Here is a 22,091-nt window from a genome sequence, read left to right on the forward strand (position 1 = left end):
ATCTCTTCATCTTGGTTCTGTGCCCTGATCTTCCACTTGAGAAGTGGTGGCAGAATGGCAGGAGCAAGCAACTGTGGGTAAGGAATATGCTGGGTGATACTGATCTGTCTCATTGAAACATCTGTCTCGTGGTTCAATAAGCTGCAAGCAGCTACATTTCCGTCTGAAGTCAAAGGGAGTTTTAGGTAACTATTCCTGCTCAGAAGTGTTCATTATGGGTCATGTTACAGATTTTTTGGGTGGGTCAAATTCGGAAAATTAAGATGCTGCTATACATAAGAACGCAGAGAAAGGGGGATTATTCCTGCATCTGCATAAAGGAGGCTTGAATTAAAGTAATGGAGAATCTAACCCTGAATAAAGTGTATACCAAATCATAATCAACAAATCTTAAGGAGAGAGTGCCATGCAGTCTCAACAAGAGGAATGAGAGTGCTGAATGCTTACCGCCCTGTGAAATAAGTTTATTTTCTGAGCAGCCTGAAGCCTCTGGGGTGCCCAGTATCATGCAGTAACAGTAGAAAGTATGAACAGATATCCAACAGTTTTGGCTTCCCAAAGTGTTATTGTCAGGAATGGGCAAAGTACTAGTTCAAGAAAAACTCCTAACATGACTAGTTGAGTACCAGCTTCCAAAAACTATTTCCAGTTTAATTCTCTGGAGTATGGAAGCACTAGAATACATCTATTCCTCTAATTATCACTGTATATTTATTGTTATATCTCATGCTGTGATTTCTAAAATGGAAGTATATATCTGATAAATGTTATGGGAATTGGAGTGAAGAGATGGTATATTTCTAGTTATTACTCTAGTTATATTTCTAGCTATATTTCTAGTTATTATTCTATTATTTCTAGTTATTATTCTACATAATTTGCAGAAGTGGATAGTAAGAGAATTACTGTTTTTCTTTTAAACAGATCTAGCTGTTTCACAAGTAATTCATATGCACTTCCTGCACTGGGAAAGTAGTTGTGTATAACTGAAGTGAAAGTTACTCCTGATGACATTTGAAATGCTAATTAATACCTAGGAAACTATGGCTCATTGGAATAATTTTTACATGTTTTGTTTTTGTGTCTGTGCACATGTCTGTATGTCTTCCACAGGCTGGAACAAGAAATACAGAAATTAGAAAGTGAGGAATCCCAAATATCTGCCAAAGAACAAATCATTTTGGAGAAACTAAAGGAGACTGAGAAATCCTTTGACAACTTGCAAAAGGTATTTGAAGAAAAAAAAAAGACACTTGGGCACAGATTGAAACCAAGGTAGATTCTTAGCACTGCTTGAAAGCAGCAATTCTAGTTAATGAAGCTTGAGGGCAGTTGCAGAGTATGTAGATCAAACCACGATGCAAAAAACTAGAAAAGATAACAGGTGCCAAATCTATTTTTGTTGGGTTATTTGGATTTCACCTTCCCACTCCAGCTTTTTTTGAAGAGGGATTTCAGAGATTATCTCCCTAGCTTATCTGCGGGAAAACAATGTGAGCTTTTGGTCCCAGTGAGAGATGTCAAAAGGGTCCTGAAAGGCATTTCAAGCTTCTCTGCTCCCACTGGCATCCAGAGATAGGAGCATTCACCACAAGTGCCACTTCTGAACGTTACAGCCTGCAACAAACATCAATGGGCTACTTTTGGTTAAATCATGTCCCTTTCCCCGGCTTCTAAAGGTACCTAAACCTGTGGACCCACATCCCCAATTATCCCTTCAAAAAACTTCAAAGAGCCATAAAAGCAAGTCTAGCATATATATAATTTAATGCAAATTAAACCCAAAATATTAAAGGTTTAACCAAATATCTTATTTTTTCTCTTCACAGAGTTTCTCCCACCAGGATGGTGGTAAGTGTCTTTTTATTACTACACAGTGTTTGGTTTAACAAGAGTTGTTACTATAGCTTTGTTGCAAAGATTCACAGAGTTGAGTTTTTTCTTTTCATTGGATGTTTCTGACGTATTGCTAGGACCATTACTTCTTTCTTTGGTATTGCTATGTATCGTACAACTATGTAATTGACCCCTTTCACCACGTGATAGCACTGTACTGCAGACTTTCTCACCTCTCTGTGGTCAATCTTTTCTACTGTATGCACTCATGCTCTGTTCATAAACAGTCAAGTACAAGGAGGACTATTCCTAGTATGCAGGAACAACTATTAAAATTAGATTACTTCACTAATGAATTGTATTCTTTGTGTGGTGATTCTTATAGATGCAAAATCTCACATGGGTGGATGGGGATGTAATAATTCCTAGCCTGTGAACACAGAGTCACGCTATGTGTGATCAGTTTAAATACTGAGGTATAAATTTAGGTGTCTGAGTGAGCAAATAAAGTGATTGGTTCCCAGGAAGCTAGAGAGACTCTTATAGTGCTTCTCCAGGACTCTTAAGACTCAGGAAGTTTATAAAGCTGATCCATCTGCAGATAAGTCTGCAGAAACTAATTCTCAATAATGTCTTTGAACTGTCAAGATTCAAAATACTGGGGTCAAGACTAGCTCTCCTGCTGCTGATGAAGTCATGTCCCACTGCACTGTAACGTAGATGAGGAGTATGTAAGATGATCCTAACATTAAAGCACTGGGACACAACGAAAGACCAGTACATAGAATAAGTAGAGTAAGAGCTTACTTGAAGGTGTCTTTTTGAGGTGATTATTATTACCAAGTAAGAAGATTTTCTTTTTAACTCAAAGGTCTAGGTAAGAGGTTTTCATTTGTGTTAGCAATATAATTTAAGTTTTACATTAAATCCCATTGTCACAAAAAAGAATGTCCTTGATAGGATGCTCACAGTAAGAACTTACACTTCCTTTCTCCTGAAGCATTTCAAATTGGCTACCACAAAGTAAATAAAGATCCCAAATGGCAAATATTTTGTACCAATGCAGAATTTTCACCTTGCTTCTTGGTAAGATTCCAAAAGAGGAATGGTGGCTATAGGAATTGGCTACCGAAGTGCACAGGAGTTTTTATGACTCCTGCGAGACACTGTCTTTCTCTTCATGCATATTATGATAAAATGGGAACCAAATGAAGCACATATAAGCACATATAATGTGGTAGTTTACGCAAAGATATTTTCTTGTAACAATGTCAAATTTTGTATGGTTCAAGAGAAGCCTCACTGCTCTCTAGGTTTTGTTTGATTTCAGCAGATACCTCACTCACAGACTAAGGCAGAAACAAGGATAATCTATGATTTCTGAAGGGTAACAGAAAGCTGAAAAATAATGCCAAAGGGAAAAGAATGTCTACAGAATAAATGTGCAAGTAGAGGGAACAGGAAACAGAGCTAATTTAACCTATCCTCAGTACCTCTTCTCTTCTGGACTGCTTGCTTTATACATCTTGCCTCTTCCTCTCAGCAGCTGGTCCTTGTGCACTGAGGGAGGCCTGGGTCGTCCTCTAAGCAGTATCATACTCTGCTCCTTTAGGGATGACCAAGGCTACAAGCTGTCCTGTTTAGCCCCCCAGCTGTGGGTACAATGTGACAATAGCTCTCCATGTGGTGAAAACCAAACAGGTCCTCTGCTGTCTACTCTCTGGCAACAGTCTGTTGCAGGAAGAAAGTACACACATAGCTAGCTAAGAGTACTTTGGTACCATAGATTTTTCCTTCCTTCAACAACATGTAGGACTTGTTCTGTTGCGGCAGATCTGCCATCTGTCTGGCCACCACTTGTAATACATGCTGCAGAGGTAAGTGGTAGGAGCCATTGGACAATACAAGAAGACTGAGTAAAACACAGAAGCAAAGAAACACTGACCTGTTGGGCAATGTCTTCAATTACTGACACATTCTGAAAGACCTCCAGTCCATAAATCTCACGTTAGTTTTCTCTGTGCCCATCTCTACCTTTATTCTGAATGTCAACACAGTACAAAAAGTGATTTATCTCATCACTGTATCCCTGTTTATGTTTTTGTGACAAATATATGGTGGTGACAGATTTTTTGAGTGTGTAGAAAACACAACTACCCCCAGAAGGGTCCAGGCAAAGGCTGCAGTGAGAAGGCAGAACTGGTGATGAGTCCCAGTGGCCAATCAGGTGGCTTTCTGTGCCATTGCCATGTTTCCCAGAAAGCACTTGTGTTAGGTAATGATCATTTCTGAGCATGAAGTCATACAAGCACAATAAACCCAAATCCTACATTTTCCAAGATACAAACAAACTTTGCCTTTATAGATCACTGCATGAGAGAAAACAGAGCACAAATTGTGAGGCTGGGGACTGTGGCCCTGTCACCTGCAGTCATGTTTCTGCCAGATCCTTCATGGCTTGTCACTGACAAGTTCTCCATTAATCAAGGCCTGTGATGGAGCTGGGAATGACATGATTTGTTGCTGATCAGGTTTTCAGTCAAAACTAGGCATGCTGCAGCATTATTCTGCATGCACTTATCTTTACTGTTTGCACAAACCTCTATTTGAACTTATATTATGTGCATTATCATATATTTGGCAAAGATGTGGCTCTGGAAATCTGGTCTGCGTTGCTTGGTTCCCAGCACAGACTCTGCTGGTTTCTTCTCCTCTGATCTTGATCAGCTGTGCAACCCAACAGCAAAACAGACAAGCATGTCCTCAGAGGAGTCAAATACAGCACCACCTGAGTAAAAACCATTGAATACCACATTTTGAGTGCAACTTGATAGCCTATTTCCTACCCATCTAATCTGTATCTTGCCAGTGTATCTATAACAAGGCTGTAGGAAACAGCATCAGATGCTTTGCTGAAGTCCAAGTAAACAACAGCTACTGCCCTCTTTATGCTGACAGAAGGTGTTAGTTTGTTGAAGGAGATGCAGGTTAGTCTGTCATGATTTCCCTTGATAAATCTGTACTGGCTTTTCCAAGTCACCTGCCTCATTTGATCTGCAACAGTTTCTAGGAGGACTCATTCCATCACTTTCCCAGGGAATGGAGTAAGACAAATGGGCGTCTAGTTTTCTGAGTATTCTTTTGGTCCCTTCCCCTAGATGGGTACGACATTCTCCCTCTTTCACTCATAAAGGTTGTCCCCTGATCTCCATGATTTTCAAATATTATTGAAAGTCACCTTACAACAATATCAGCCACTTCTCTGGGGTAGGGTCTGATCAGACCCATGAATTCATGGGGGTTGAGCCCGTGCAAGAGGCTGCAGACTAGCTTTTCCTCCACCACTCATGGGTCAACACATGAGTTATGATCAGGGGTTCAGCTATGCCCATAAAGACATAGGCAAAGAAGGTATTGAGAACATCTGCTTTGTCAGTATTGCTAGTGACTAGTTTCCCTGCCCTGTTCAGTGATGGGACAATGTCTTCCCTGTGTTCCTAGTTGCTGCTCACAAACTTGAAGAATTATTTCTTGTTGTACTCAACGTCTTTGGCAAATATCAGTTCTAGCTGGGCCTTAGCCTTCCTGATGGTATCTCTGCATGCCCTAGCAAGGTTCTTTGTAGTCCTCAATGGTTATTTGGCTACTTTTTCATAACCCGTATGCTTCTGTTTTACTTGTAATTACACCTAAAAACTCATTGTTAAGCCAAAGTGGTAATTTGTTTAGTCTCCTTCTTTCCTTTTGTTGAGGGTGGACCATTTTTGCACTTTCAGCAGATGCTTCTTGTTATTACTCCCAGCACTCACAAGCTCCTTTGTACTTCATGGATACTTCCGATGGAATCTCTCAAAGCTAGGCTACCATCATATTGAAGTTAACTCTTCTGAAATTTGTGGGGTTTGTCCTACTACTCACCGTCAGTCTTCTGGTGGAATGTTGATAATATTGTGGTCATTGTATCCAAGGCTACCACTGGCAGTAACGTTAAGTAAAGTCTCCCTGGTGTACAAGCAGTAAATCTAGCTGTGTGCTGCTCCTAGTTGGCATTTTCAGCATCTGTAGCAAGAAGCAGCCTTCTATGTGTTCCAGAAATGTGATGGGCAGCTTGGGTACCACTGTGGATTTTTCCCAACAAATGTCTGGGTAACTGAAGCCACCCATGAGGACCAGGTTCTGCTGGTCTGAGGCTTCCTTGACCAGCCAAAATAAGGTTTTGTCAGCTTTGCCATCCTGATTGGGAGGTCCATAACAAATACCTAACATAAGATCCTCCTTGGTGATGATCCCTCTAATCTTGATCCAAAGGCATTCATTCAATAAACAGGCATGGTCTCCAGGGCTCTGCCCTATATACTCAAACTTCTCTTTCACATGAAGTGCAGCTCTACCTCCTCTTCTTCCCTTCCTGTCTTTGTGAAGGAGTTTGTAGCCATACATTGAGGTCTTTCCATCATGTGAATTTCCCCATGTGAGTTTTTGTGACTTCTGTGACATTTCTCAGTCTGGGTGCAGGGTTATAGTTCCTCCTGCTTGTTGCCAAGATTACATAGACTGGAATACCGGCACTTGAGGTAGCTGGTCTTAGGGATCTTCTCCTTGGAAAGAGTTGTGGGGTATTCCTTCCTGCTCTGGCAGGCACACTCATCCACCCTGTTGCATTTACAGGTATCGGCTGCAGATCCTATCCACCAAGTTCATTAGTTAAAAGCATGATTCACAAAGTCAGAGCCAAGCTATGCATCTATTCATCTTTTAGCAAAGCTTCCTGCTTATGCCTCAGTTTGTGATCTCACAAATGTGATGGGAGCATCATAATCTCTGTTCCCTCTGACACAGCTTCATGGAGCCCCAGAGGGCTTTGCAGGTGTAACAGCGCTGTCCTGGGAGTCAGTATTTACAGAAGACCTTAGGCAATAATTTTAGTGATAGTCAGACTTTTTAAAGATAATCCAGCTGTTGGAAAATGAGCTTATCTGCCATTTAGCCACAAGATTCTGTGTGGGAGCTATTCTGAGCAGTTCCAAAGGTTTAGTTTTGTGTAAGCAACCTTGAAGGATTATCTGGCCTCATATGTTCCCATGCACTTGACTGTCTCATAATTCAGAAGAGTGTCGTAGTCCTAATATGCAGTTTGCTGTCAGTAGAACAAAAAACCACAAGACGTGTTTCATGGCACCTTTAGATATTCAACCTCATAAAAGATTGAAGTGAAGATATTGAATGCAGTTGGTTTAAATGCTTTAATTTGAGTTCTTCTTACTTCTCATGCAAATAAGATGCTAATTTGTGTCTCATCTTCTCCTTGTAAAATTGATCTCATATCCTTTTAAAGGTGCTAAATGAAACAGACCTTGTTCCCAGTGAAATGTGGGGAAATGAGCATGTTTGTTTCATTTGAGGGGGGCAAGAAAGGAACTGGCAGAATCACCTAAGCCCCTACTTCTTCTAGTCAAATACCCCATTTCTGACCCACAGAACCACCACTTGCTTCAGAAGAAAACACACTAGACTCCTATCCCCGCCATGGCATTCCCTGCTCAGGACAATAATGAAAGATTGTCAGGAGACTGAAGCTAATTTTATAATATTTTTTTTCTGAGTAACGTCCAGAGAATTTTCTATACTGAGTCAATATTAACAATACCTAACACTTAGCTAGGTATTGTCTTCTAACGTAGGAGGCAAAAAAACGCAGTTTACTAAGGTCCACAGACATGTATGGTATCAAAGTCAGAGTCTCACCATCAAGATGCACAACTGATCTTGCCTACTACTCCACGTCCGTGGTGCTAACTGGCAAGATGAGCAACTCAGTTCCCTATATAGGCACTGGGAAAAAACACTTATGCCTCCTGTAGTGCTCTGAGGTGAGAACTGCACCCTAACTATGCCTAGTTATTCCCATAGACTACAAAAGAAGGGCGATTAGTTAAGCACTACAAGTCTGCATTGACTACATCCACATGTGGATAGATAGGTCTTTCACTCAAGTAGCTGGATGAGAGTGTACTGAAACTACTGTCCCAGCAGTACACTTTGCAGGGGGAATAATGTACTAGATTTCTGCCATTTCCAGAACACAAAGTGCCTTCTTATTTTGGCCCAAAACCAGAGTCTCAACTTCTTTCTTCTGAGAAATTACTTCAGTTTTCAATAATGACTTGCTCATTTGCTGGTGATATTTCCCAGAATAACAACACCAAACATTATACCAGTTTCTCATCATGGGGGAAAAAACCCTGCAAAATAAAGCAGCTGTTTCTGGCCATTGCTCAGGCAGCTTTGTCCTAAACAATTATTTCTCCTAGACTCTAGCACTAAAGATCATTAAAAAAAACCTCTTTGAGGAAACAGTGTGCATTGGAAATATAAAAGCCCATTTGCCACAACAGCCTTTGTTCACTGAAGTATGAAATAAAATAATATTTCCCTGGTCAGGTTTTTGGTTTTTTTCAAATTCATGTTACAATCTGAACTTATATACTAACTTTCTGACTTTCTGTAATGAGTTTGAACTGTGCCTCTGTACTATCCTCCTTTAACACAGGAAGGAGGAAATGGGAACTTACCTCAGTCAGCTACAATGCTCAGTGGAGGGATGGAGTGTCTTCTTAGGGACTGTGATTACTATTTTCCTGCACCCAGCAGCATTGGTGTCCACTGCAGGGTGTTAGGGTGGTAAAACCATGTCACTAATAATAGGCCCAATTTTTCTGCTAGATGAGCATCCTTTAGGATTAGACGTGACACACCATGTCTTTGCTGAGGATGCCACGAGGTGTAGGGATTTTTTCCAGGATGGCTAACAGCCATAGGGATCACCAGATGCAGTCAAGCAGCCTACAACAGGACATTTCATTTTCTCTCCGTTCGCCAATTCACTTCTATGGTCTGTGCTGGTCTTCCTATCTTACCTGCTTATAACAAGAGGTACCAAGGAAGTCAAATACTACCTCCACACATGGACCAGGCTGTACCAAGGACTCAAAGACTTCAATTATAACCCTTGGAGGAAAAAGAATGCTCTGTTTCACACCAGATAGGATCTTACATTTGAACAGAAATGTAACTGCTTCTATACAAAACTAGAAATATTTCCAGTTGATAAAAAGATTTTCAGGGATTTTTTTCTCTTTCATTTGGTCTTGGCGCCTGAACTTTAAATCAGTTATTTGCACATCTGTCCTCTGACCTCTACTTCTAGCTCAGACACTGTAAGCTAGCAGAACAACATAGGCTATCTAATTATACTTGACCTAGCCACAAAACATCACCTGGCAAACATTTGTAAATTTCTTTTATGTCGCCTCTAAAGAACCTATTTCATTCATGCTAAACAACCATTAGCTAAAATGTAAAGCAAGTCAATCCTTTAAAATAGCTTTCTACCAGTTCAGGGTTTGTTAATAAATGATGACACTGGAGAACTAGCAGGTGCTTAATATCTACTGAAGGTCACAATAAGCACCCTATTAGTATCTACACATTATATCATTATTAGTTGAATTTCGTCTTTAAGAACAAAAGTTAAATACTGATTCAATAACAATGGAAACAACCAGTACAAAAAAGCTGGCCTTTCATCTCATTCCATCAACACTAGCATTTTGGGGCTTTTATATCTCTATTTGAAGTGTCATGTATTCTGGATATCATGTTAGGTTTGTTCCTTACCTTCCCCCTCTCTCCCCTCCTTTTTGAAGGTCATGGACTTGATAAATCCAGAACCTCCTGACAAATAACTCTGTGTGTTCAACTGACATAAGGTTTGAGTCATCTGGACCCATTCCCTCCTGCCTCAGCTAGTCTATTGAACACCAATCACACGACAGTGACTTTGCACTTTGTTTGCTTTGATCCAATTATCTAGTACAAAGCTCCAGTGACTATTGTCGGGGCTGACAACACTGCTGTCTAAGCAATGAAGCCACTAAGGCTCATAGCACAAATCTAACTGTTTCCTGTTCTCTGACACCAGATGCAGTAAATTACATTTACTCCCAGATCCCTGAACTCCCAACCCTCTATTCACGAACAGCAGAGCCAGTTCCTGGGCGGGACGGAGCAAGCAGAGTAGCTGGTAAGTCTCAAGGAGCAAAGTATTATAATACCAGTCCAGTAGCCATGAACTTCTTTTTGTTATATTACCTTAATGGGTCTGGTGTCCTGATATCATTTAAATGCCAGGAAATGCCACTTGATTTGTATTTTGTTAATAAGTCAAGGCTTTTTGAGCAGGAATGAGCACTCTTAAACAATGTAGTTGAACTACGTACAAACAGCATAGGAAATGTGTCCTTTTTTTTTACATGGAAACATTCAGTTCTTTCCATCTCTGCTGATATAAATATGTAGTATTTAGGCCAAGGTTTTGCGTCCTCCAGTACATCCATGCAACTCTCTTTAAGATGAATGACACAGACAGGCACTCACAAGACCCTAGGTGTATTTCAAACTTCTATGTTGTTTTATACTTATTTGTATATCATTAATTCTTCTTGTGGAAAATGTGGGGAGAATTGCAGTGTGTTTTGTGCTTGGAGTCATACACTTTTCTAATGCCTTTTTTCAGACTGAGTATATGCCTTCAATGTAGCAACGAGATAATTGAAAGTAGCATGTTTTCCTTATTTTCAAGATCCTTCTTTTCTAAACAATGTATACCCTATCTCAAGACCAGATTTCTGGTGGCTACTCATGAGGTATCCCAAGTAGTGGGAATAAAAGGTGACTTACTTGAAGAATGGGTTAACAAGCGTAGCAAAGCAATGTCTGCAGCTAAGATACTGTAGACAGTTACAGGTTATTTCATTTTGTTCAGAGGTCCTGTTGCAAGCCATTCCAAAAGCTTCCCATCCTTCAGTGCATAGTCTGATCTGTCTTAAAAGCAAATTTTTCCCTGTGTGTTATGTGCCGTTTTGTCAACACCAAGATTACAATAATTTCTCTCATTTTTCAAATGACCCAGAAACCTTGTACATGTGCTTCTTATAAGAGTATTTGTGTGTGCAATAGCTTAAAGAAAAGGCACAAACATATGTGCTCAAAGGTAGACTGTAAGCATCAATCTTAAAACAAGCTCAAAGTCTTTTAAGGATTTTCTTTGTAAAGAACAGCCTCTGTATCCACATAGCAGGCAGAAACCAGATCCTTTCATTTGCACATTGGGATCATGTTGTCATGAAGCACTTCATCACGTCGCACTGTAATTAAAGCTCATACAGAAAACTTGTACTTGTGAATATAGGCTGCCATCTTCAAGTACTGTTTTCAGTTCCAACTCTATTGTCAGATAGTTTCACATTGTGTTAATTGAGTACATTTTGCAGTAAATAAGCTCCAGTTAAATAAAGATACTTTAGAAATCAACATTAGTTCCATTTTCAGCATATTTGACAAGTAGGGCTGCTAAGTTTTCGTGCAGAAAATAAAAATTGTGCATGCAGGCAAATAAGCCAGGTACTGTTATTCACTTCTCCCATGGAAATCCGTTTCATTAGTGAACATCTTTCTAAGAAACTCACATAAGTTTATGCATTTATTTGCAAAAGCAGCCTTAATGTCATCCCCGGGGCAGGTCATAAGCTGCATGTTATGTCCATATCTTAAAAACACAGCTGCTGCAATCACATAGAAGAATTGAAAAGAAACTATTGACAGTGGCAAATGCTTGAGTAAATCAGTCAAATGTGAAATACACAAGGACCACACCTGTCTACTTGCTAGATCAGATCAGCCAGTTGGACAGAGTCTTCAAAGCAGTGCTAGAAATTGTTATCCAAATCTTCCTAGTAAGCAGGATCTTCTTACTGTAGAAGTACTCTATACCATAGATAAAAAGATGCAACTCTTCTTAAATTTGGCTAGGTCCACATGATTTAATGATCACATTTTCTCTATCTGCTTCTGAATTCAGTCTCATCATACAAGGCTTTTTTAATGCACACTAGTGAATGAAATTTGTTCATCCAAACAGGGAGGGTCTGGCAGACTGCACCCTCTTCTGCACTAAAAATATATGCAACAACAGAGTACTGAACAATTTCACAGGAAAATCAGCAGCCTTTACTGAGAAGTCATGCCCCAGATAATATTTTTATTTTTCAAAGAAGATGAGAAGCACAGGAGCTACAGGGAACGGGGAGGCTCAGGATTCTGCCGCTCACCAAGAAGACAGCAGGTAGTCAGTTGGAGAGATGGAAGTGCCCTCTCTGCAGCTCAGGACTAGTCAGGAGCTTCTGCCCATCAGAGATGATTTTTCTGGATGTGCTGTTGCTCTCTCATCATTGAGGTTTGATTCAGTTCAGCTGTGTGCCAATCAAAAACCTACCAGTATGTCAATTTGAGCATCTGCTCCATAGGCTAGCCAATCTCTACCTTTACCTCTGTAATGTTTGCCATTGCTGAACAACATTTGCCTGAGCAGAAGTGACAGGGATTAAAGCCCACTCACCCAAGGCCCTCAGGCCAAACCGATAAAAAAAAAAAAAAATTCCTCTTCCTTTTCACCTCCCTCCCCTTCACTCCAGCCCAAGACACTGCACCTAGAAGGGTGCAAATTCCAGACTGTTAGTGGTGGCAACTTCATAATTTGGTTTCATTATCTCTGCAAGATGGATTAAAGTCTTCAGGGCAGAGACATTCACATGAAACTTGAAGGGCAGTTGACCACCAGCTCCTGGGCTGGGACAGTCCTGAGCAAATGATCCATGCCAACAGCTCTCTGAGCTGCACTATGCTGCAGTCTGCAACAGCTCCTCAGAGAAAGCTGCATCAAGACTTAATTGCTACCAGCCCTGGGGCGATAGTGTTCTTCCTTATTCCCAGCCTAAACCTTCCCTATTTCAGTTCATGTCTGCTGCCCTTCAGTCTCCAGCTTAACACCTCAGAGTAGAGCCCAGCTTCCATTCCCACAGCCTCCTCCTGGCTGCTGGGGCTGTTGTGGGATGACCAGGCATAAAAACTCCAGGACATGGAGGCAGGTCAGAAAATTAATATCCCTACTTCATTGTGAAAATGGGCATCTTCTGCTCAGGGTCATGACAGCTATGGCCAGAGATAGTCTATAAAACTCCCAAAGCAGTGGTAAGACACAGTCATTAGGGATATTTACAATGGCCAAGGCAAGATTCTTGCTTCTGTAGGCCACTCCTACCTCGCTTTGAGAGGTAGCAATGCCCTGTCCCCCACTGGCACCTCCATCCTCTGGTACCATGCAGGTGTTTGTGCAGTGTTGCAGCTGGACTAACCAGTCCTGCCAGGGCTGACCGAGATTCAAGCAGATGCACACAGCATGTAGATGGCCAGACCCTCCATGTGGCTGGGCTGCCTACCAAACTGTAATTCCAAGGGCCAAAGCAGACCACTTCATGGAGGCCAGCATGCCCCCGCTTAGCAGTACATAAATTTTCTGTCTAGAGCTACAGGGCAGGTCATGATGCACATCATGATAAACTTCCTTTTTCTGATGTGTGTCAATAAGACAGAGGGAATATATTAAAGCAAGAGCAATTATTTTTATATTTATGATATTTTAAATTCAGTCATAGCAAGCTGCATTGTTTTTTGAGACAAGAATATTCTGCACTCATTTGAAAACAGGAAAATAAGCTAAGAAATAGGTTTATGGTGTCCCCGGGTAAGAAAAATCATGATTGTACTATTGAAGTACATTGGTAGAAATGGTCACCGTAAGTTTCACAAACACTTGTTACTGCCTGGGGTAATTTGTAATTAAGTGTCTGTGGATGTCTGTCCAGGAGCCAAAATGTCTTCATCTGCCTACAAGGAATGCTTAAGCAGAAGATCATTTCTGGAAAATCTGTGAGACATTTGCACATTTTTCTTTGAAAAATTGTCTAGTGATATGTCATTATATCTCAAAATCAGTGTTAGAGTGGTGTAGACTACCTGTCTAATTGTACTATGTGATCTCTACAATCTTCATCTTGTTACTGCGTCCTTTGTTACTGCTAGAAAAGCTTCTTTGCTATTTTAAAGCAGCATCCCTGAAACATGTTTTTACTTGTTTCATGATGCTTTGAAAATCAGTTCATTTTCTTTAACTTTGGCAATGGTGCTTTAAGCCTAATTCAAATAACAGAGGGAGGACTCCTTGGCCGTTGTATACATTCTCTTAATCTGCAAGCGTGGGTCACTGCTGATGCCTTGGTGTGGAAACCCAGAGACCTTCCCTGCTACACATCTGCGGGAAAACTTATCACATTCCTGTGTAATTTTGTTTTCTGATCTATAGGACACGGGTAAACAATATTTCTTCGCTTCTCTAAAACGTTTTGAGTGCTACAGAAGGAAGAGCTAAGAAAGAAGAAGCATTTTTAATAAAACAGTCTTGCAGCAAACAAAACTTGTTGCAAGCTAACTGGCAGTTTGATGTCAGAGAAGGAAAAGAGAGTAGGGATGTTCCTGGAGATGACTTTCTCTCTGAATTTTGAGACAAGTTCAGAATCAAAAGGTTGAGGGCAACCCGCATGCTGTCACCTCCCTTTGTCTAAATTTCACCTAACCCAAGTACTCTTGGCATTCTTAATTGATCAGAGACAGCTCCAAGCAGCATGAGCTGGAAGATCAGGTCCCGTTTGCAGCAGGTATGCCTAGCATCCAGTTGCATAAAATGCTATAGTGTAATAATTACCTACCCACAGTGCTGCATCCCACCTCTAACGCAGAATGCTTGGCCCTGTAGAAGCAGGAAGGAGGAAAAGGGGCACCATAGTTTTCTTTGTCTGTTTGGCAATTAACCATTCACTGGCTTTTTTTGTTGTAACATGCACTTCCTCTCTTGTTTTCATTCAAGCTTTGTGCACCATGGAAATTAATGTGGAGAAAGACAAACAGACAGGAGAGACCAAGATTGTCTCTGCTTCACCTATTGGCCCAGATGAGGCCCATCAAAGAGGATTCAAAGTCTATGATGATGGTACCAAGGTAGTCTATGAGGTTCACTCTGGTGGCACAGTGGTAGAAAATGGAGTACATAAATTAAGTTCAAAGGACGTAGATGAACTTATACAAAAAGCTGGACAATCAAGTGTTAAAGGAGGGTATGAAACAATGACTGTGTCAGACAGAAATGCAGTAGCTGATGGCAACCTTAGCCATATGAAGGAGCAAATGCTCTTCAAAGAGGCAAAGCTGGAAATGGTACACAAACCCACCCAAGGGCATACTGTGAACCCTCAGCCCCAAGAGAAACCCTGTGGTGGTGAAGCCCCAGAGGCCAGCGCAGATCAGCCAGTGACAATGATATTTATGGGCTACCAGAACATTGATGATGAAGAGGAAACAAAGAAAGTGCTGGGCTATGACGAGACCATCAAGGCAGAGCTGGTTCTGATTGATGAAGATGACGAGAAGTCATTGCGGGAGAAGACAGTGACAGACATCTCCACCATGGACGGGAATGCCGCTGAGCTGGTCTCTGGCAGGCCCCTGTCAGACACGACAGAGCCCTCCTCTCCTGAGGGGAAGGAAGAGAGCCTGCCCTTGGAAGCAGCCCCAGGTACACAAAAGAAAAAGCGCTGTCAATGCTGTATTGTCATGTGAACACCTCCTTCCCTGTTCTGGGCAGATCCTGCTCCATCACTTAACTAGACCTCACTGTACTTCTAACTGCAATACTGTGAACTGGAAGTGAATGCCTCCATTGCCTTGCAGTTGGGTTGCTTTGCTTTCTAGTTCTTCAGGAAGAAGAACACATGGTTATTTTTGCATCAGATTTGGGGTTTGGAAGGGATTGAGGGAGGGGTTTGCTTATTTTTTTTGTTGTTGGTTTGGGGATTTTTTGTTAATACTGCAGAGTGAAAGACAAATGGGAAATGGAACAAATGTTTTCATATTTATTTGACTTTTTAATATGTATTATATATATAATGAAAACACTTTTTACCTTTTTCTTTGGATATTTGGCAAGCTTGATCAGATTCCTGGGATTTTGTGGGAGTCTGAGTTTCACAGCAGCCAGATATGAGAGCCTTAAAAAATGTTCCTTCTCTTTTTTAAGAAAAATCACATTTAAACATTATTTTATACATCCTAATTTTTATTTCTTGGGGGAAGGCTAGATCATTATACTATTTTAATTTGCTAGAACTCAGACAAGTCCTTCCCTGAAAGTCTGCATATTTTTGTTTTATAGTAACTTTACAGTTTACTTTGTTGTGTCAGAAAAACCCATCAGCCATTTCTGCTTATTGGTGATACCAAAAGTGGACCTTAATTATTCTTTCTAGAAAATGTATGAATGATGATTTTGCCTTATATAAATCTTCCAGATTACAGTATTGTATATGTACTTCATCTCCACAAATTACAGTTGAAATTGACTTGACGTGAAAAAGATGCAGCTGTCACACCAACTGAAATGGAGTCACTGATCTAAATACTTGCCTTTCAGTAACTCTGCCAATGTTTATACATGAAGTTTTCCTGCTGAACGCCAGTAGATGAGAGATAACGCTTTCTATTTCTTTAGAATATAAATGAACTTCTCTCACAGTCTGACCCTGTTTGCACTGGATTCAGTTATGAACTTGTCAGTGCTGGGAATGGAGCAAGGCCAGAGTTTTATTTTGTAATTCTTAGGGAAGTGTAATTTCTCATATGGTGTAGCTCTAATGCATCTACACAATGACAGGTGATGGGTCTGATCCTGCCCTGCTTACCCAGGTAGAACTCCCGTGGAAGCCTACCATAGTTTTGTTGGAGTAGCTTTTTTGGGAGAAGATCTTACAGCCACAAGGCTAACATTTTAAAAAACTGCTGGTGGTTTTGGATGCTTCATTTTCCAGTGTGGGACGCTTCAAAGAGGCCTGATTTGCAGTAAACTTTTCTTCATCTGCTCTCTGAAAATCAGGCGTATTAAACACAACTAAAGATTAAAATGTAAAAAGGTGAAGGCATCCAAAATCAATAGATATTTCTTTATTACTTGGTCTTCTGATTCTTCGAAACACAATGAGAAAGTAGCCAGCTTTTTCATGGCAAGACATTATGAGCCTGATTCTTGTCTCATACTGTTTTTTCTTCAATGTAGCTTCACTCGTTCTAGTGGAGTTAGTCTGGATTTATAGCTACAGAGGTGAGATTAAAAATCAGGATTTATATTTTCTGATAACATTAAACAGTATCAAAGATTATTTTGAAGTGTCTTTGAAACTATCAGACTTTAAAAATCAATAACAGCAACTGAAAAACAAAATAAAAAAGTAAAAAAAAAAAGAAAACTACAAAAAGCCTCTTTTCAGTCTGAGGTGGTTCCTATGATATTTCTGCTCATTATATTTCTGATATTTTTGGATGGTGCTTTTACTGCATTTATTAGTTCAAAGCATCCAATTAAACAGAGTTCTTGCTCTGTACTCTTTTCTTTCTGTGCCAGTGAAAAAAGACACTTGTTCATGACGGCTGTAATATGAGGCACCCTGAAAACACACACACAAAAAAAATGTAAGAGGCAGTTCCTGCATTAGGTCACTCAGCCGTCAGTATGGAGCTAGCCAATGTAACTCCTCACCACTGCTCAGGTGGCAGTGAGAAAATAAAAGCAAATGGAGAGCAGCAAAAGACAGACACATGAAGAAACTTTGCTGGCCTCCTCGTCTCCTGCAGTGGCTAGATTTAATAGACTTCCACGCACTCCCTCTGCCTCCATCAGGGGCTTTTGGATGGGAGAAGGACCAAACACACCCATTGAAGTTCTGCACATCATTCCTTGACTCAGGCTTAGGTGGTTAAGTTTTATCAAAATGGGGAACGGCCGCAGAGCCCCACGTTGTGACAAGAAGTCTGGTGGCTGCTTGTTGGAAACTAGCAACCCGGGTTTGGGGGAATTGAGTTGTGTATTTTTTTCTTCTTTTTTTTCCCAGAAATGCTAAGCATTTACAAACCTCAACCTTTCTTAAAACAAGACCTTGAGTTTTCAACCCCACAGTGGCCAGGCGAGGCTGTCCCTAAGCAAGTTTGGGGCCCCTAAGCACTGCAGTGCAAGGGGTGAAGCCTTTTCCATCTCTCCTCTACCCTTTGAGCAATGCAGGGTTCTGGGCAGGCTTTGCAATAGTCCTCATTTTGGGCCCTGTTCACCTCACCAGTAATGCTCTTTCAGCCATTTCCTCCTGATATGATGACATCATCACTGCCACTCTGGCTTCCTGGTGTCTTCCTAGCCCAGACTTTATTCCCTTGTGACATTTCTCCACTATAGACAGTTTTTCCCATTAAATTTCCCATTTGTCATCTTTATCGTAACCCACTCCGCCCATGCATCTCTTCAGCCATGTGCTCCCCTGTCAGATAACCTTCTGGTTCAGCACAGACTCAGCATTGTGGGGATGACTCCCACAGCAACCAGCTTTGGGAGATGCTTGCTGAGGCTGGGACAGAACAAGTCTGAGACCACTGCACCATATGAGGCACAATGTGTCAGGGAGATAGTGGCACACAGGAGTCCAGAAGTGGCCCTTTAGTGGTTAGAAGTAGAGCACAAGCCTTAAACCTTAAACCTGCCAAATACCTACTGCTCAATACTTGTAGCTAACATTGAGTGCCTAGGAAGGCTAGTGGTTTTTCATGTGTTCATATGAACTCCATGGTTGATAGGCCCCAAAAGATCCAGAAAAGCTTAAGGTTTGTCTGCATAAGATTTGTCTTTATGGGTCAAAGGCAGTTCCATGACTGATGTCAGGAAAAAACAGAACAAAAGCAATGTTTTCTGAGCTCGGAGGGCCCTAGCTACAACAGCTGAAACACTTTTACTTCAATCATCCTCCTCCACAAGAGCAGCAGCGGCGCCTGGGCATTGGCATGCCCTTTCTAGACGTTAGTCATGTAACACTGGAATTCAAATGCATTAGCCTAGGCTGATGTATGTAAATTGGTTTTCCAGGGCTGCTTTGGGCTTCCTAAGGGGTCGGGTTTCCCCTTACCCTCAGTTAGGAAGCTGCCTGTGGAAATTCATGCACAATCAGACGAGAAGGAAGAGGTCCCGCTCTACAATAAGGTGGAGAGAGATTTCTGTAACGATCATGATTGGATGGGGAGTGTATTTTTTTAAGCAAACTCCCTGTCTAATTAACTTATGCCATCACACATATATTTTCAGTTTCAGCATGAATGGATACAAAAATGTAGAGTCAGAAACTCATTCAGCAACAGCATTTTGCCAGAACAAACTGCTCGCCTTAACTTTTGTAAGAAGAACAAAAAAATAAAACCCACTTTTCAGCATGTCTTTTCCTAGACTGGGAAAAAATAACCTAGGAAACTTTTTTATATTTTGTATTTTCTAAGTTTCTATGAACCCACTTTCCATGTTGTCCCCTGTTTACATTCAGGGACTCTTTTTTTTTTTTTTTTTTTTTTGCAAACCACTACATTTTACTTGCATTCTTTCTTTTTTTTAACAGAAAAAATGTACAAATCAAAAAACACAGCCTTATGATTAGTGGCTAGTCAGTCTCTTTCAATTACAAGAATATGAATACAGAAAGAAAAGAATTACAGGCTTGTTTTCTTTTTTTAATTTCCTGTGGCTGATACACTGTATGATATACGTTTACAGAAATCCTCTGGTCTGCCTTTGTGATGTTATCTAAATGAATGACAAAGTAGGTATGATGTGCCATTTGACAGTTTGCCTTAGTGCTCTTGAGTTTCCTTCTTCTGTATCTTTCTTTTCCTTATTTTTTTCCAAAAAGTGCAGGCTGTATTCCAAAGCTGTATAAACACAACATTGTCTTTCAATCCCCAGCAAGAGAAGTGTGCACAAGCCCTTCTCCATGAAGCGTAGCTCTACTGGTGCAATAGAAGATCTCAGCCATGCAAACAAAAATGCATACACTTAATTCTAATGTGTGTAGAATCCTATTTCAATCACCAGGACTACTCACAGGAGGAATGTGCGTAGGTGCAAGATCAGGACATGAGTGATTATAACATAGGATGTAGTTTGGGTGTTATTTGTACCAACTTTATGCACTGCTGAGTTTGCCCAGGGTGGTGTAGTCCTAAAGGCTAACTCTGAGCATTGCTACTTCTGCTGAGAAAAACACAAAACCAAATGGTGCTTAACATCTGGTCAGATCAGGTCCCGAGTCAGCATTGCTACCACGCAGTAGTATTCATGGACAAATATTAACGGGGACTTCCCTGACAGCTCTCTCTCCTGTCGTTCTACTTAAGTTCACTATTGAATAAAATTAGAGAGATACAACAAATTAATCAAAGCAGAAAGATGGCATACAGAGTTGTTAGAGAAATAAAAGGTGTTCTGTCTTGATTTAGTCCAACATCCAAATAGCATACTTGGAAAGTAAGTGGGGATATAATAGAAAATGTAGTATTTTACATTTGTGTATTTTTTTAAGAAATAAATATTTTTGTAATGAGATACAAACCCTAACAGGGTCTTGAGTTTCCAAATATCATCCTACTCGTGACATTGAGCCTTTGAAGTTTTTCATACATTTATGACAATGCCCACCTTCTTGGGATCTTTTGTAGATCTAACCACAGTTTTCTCCAGAAAGCAAGATCACACCACTTTCTAAAGGACAAAGTTAGAACAGTAGAATCCAATATGCTTGCAATGAAAACAGTTAAATGAATGAGTTTATTTCACAGAGAAAGGTGGACCTATGCTTTCTATAGCTAGACAAACTTCTTCATCTGAAAAGCAAACATAGTAGCCAATAGCTACCTATTTTCAGTAGAGAGGTACACCTAAATAGAACTACATGTTTTTTCACTTTGTCATATTCTATCCAACGTAAGATTTCAAATGGCAAGAGATTGTGCCACTGGAAAGTGTAGAACAAAATAATTTAAAACATATAAAGTCCCAATTGAAGATATCCTACAGGCTGAGACATGGCATCTATTTTTTCTAAACTCACTCAGTTTCAACCAGTTATCTCTGTTTATTAGAAAGTTTAGAATTTCCTCATATTATGTTTCATGGGCCTTCTGGGCAGCAAGAGTAAACTTCAGTTCTAAGCTTAATCAGAGGTCGCATGCTATGACAATTTCCAACAAGAATGTGGACTGTAATTTTATTATGTAAAAGAGTAAATTGTATAAAATGGCTGAATTTATTGCTTAAAATGTAAATGGGTTGTCATCTAGTCCAAAGAGAATACAAATCCAACTTGTAATATAAACTTATAATAATAACTTAGCTTGTAAATAGTGATAAGGGTGCATGAAGTTCTTAAAAATGTCCCACTTGTATTTGAAATCAAAACATTACAAACTGAGCCTTTTTCTTCATGGGTTCAAAGGGTTTTGCAAAATCATTAGCTTTTTTCCTATGGTGGTTCCACCTAGGCTGTTCAGTGGATTAAGAACAGACCACTTTTCTAAAGGGCAGACTTGTGGAGAATTCAGAGCCCCTTCCTCCAGTTAGCAAAAGCTTCTCTTATTTTGAGGGGTTTTGCTCTTATTGTATTTCAAAGCTTTCCTGCAATTCCTTCCCAGTGTCTCCTCAAAGGAGGATTTAGTGATTTTAAAGATTAAACCACTTTAGAAATTGAAAAGAAAAAAATTAATTTTCTAGAATTAGCTAAGTAACTCAAGTCCACTCGTTTGGATATATTTGTACATTTTTAACTTGCATTGGTATATTCGTGATTCATACTTGATTTTAAACCTTGCATATCTATTCAGTAGGTCTCTAAGACCTAAAGACTTGCCCATGAGCATAAAATAAAGCACCCAAGCAGCCCTTTTTAGTTTAATGGGATGACCCAGATAAGTGAAATTTAAGCACATGCACAAATGCTTATAAGGTCTAGTCTTTAAATAATATGCTACAAGCAAGGCTTATGCTGCTTTAACTGTATCTTCTCATTCCTTTGATTAGATAGATTTTTAAATGGTGTTGTGAAACTGGTACACTTGTCTGCAAAGCGGGGTTTAGCTCATGATCTCCTTGCTGATGGTGCTTAAAAACAGGCAAACACCCCCGCTGTAATTCTCAAAACTCCCAGTCCCTGATAAGGGTAAGGGAGAGTTTCATACCTTCACAAAAACAGAATAATAAATTAAGGCAGGATAGGTTTTTCTTCCAAATTTTTCCCACTGCATCCCTCTGCTCCAGACTCTGCCTGTCCCATCTGTATACTTGCTCTCATTCTGAACATCATTGCTCAGCTGCTCCTTTTTCCCCTCACTCTCTCTGCTTCCCTTTTTGTGGTCTTCTATGAACAAAGATAGGTGGAAGAAAAAAGAGGCTGAAG

The 22,091-nt window shown here is 40.3% G+C and overlaps 1 protein-coding gene across 6 annotated transcripts in view; it reads left to right on the forward strand.

Annotated features, from left to right (window-relative positions):
• Nucleotides 1–22,091, forward strand: part of PALM2AKAP2 (PALM2 and AKAP2 fusion) — a 262,238-nt gene that overhangs the window by 103,453 nt on the left and 136,694 nt on the right. For 2 of the 6 annotated variants that reach the window (XM_069880298.1, XM_069880299.1), the window contains exons 4-7: nt 1,114–1,228; nt 1,830–1,851; nt 9,818–9,919; nt 14,657–15,361. In XM_069880298.1, coding sequence (XP_069736399.1) covers nt 1,114–1,228; nt 1,830–1,851; nt 9,818–9,919; nt 14,657–15,361 — 944 coding nt within the window. Of the gene's footprint in view, nt 1–1,113; nt 1,229–1,829; nt 1,852–5,757; nt 5,828–9,817; nt 9,920–14,656; nt 15,362–22,091 lie in introns of those variants that run through there. The other 4 variants (XM_069880301.1, XM_069880302.1, XM_069880300.1 and 1 more) reach the window with 3 other exon arrangements.

The sequence above is a fragment of the Phaenicophaeus curvirostris genome, chromosome Z (genome assembly GCF_032191515.1).
Source record: "Phaenicophaeus curvirostris isolate KB17595 chromosome Z, BPBGC_Pcur_1.0, whole genome shotgun sequence".
NCBI classification, from domain to species: domain Eukaryota; kingdom Metazoa; phylum Chordata; class Aves; order Cuculiformes; family Cuculidae; genus Phaenicophaeus; species Phaenicophaeus curvirostris.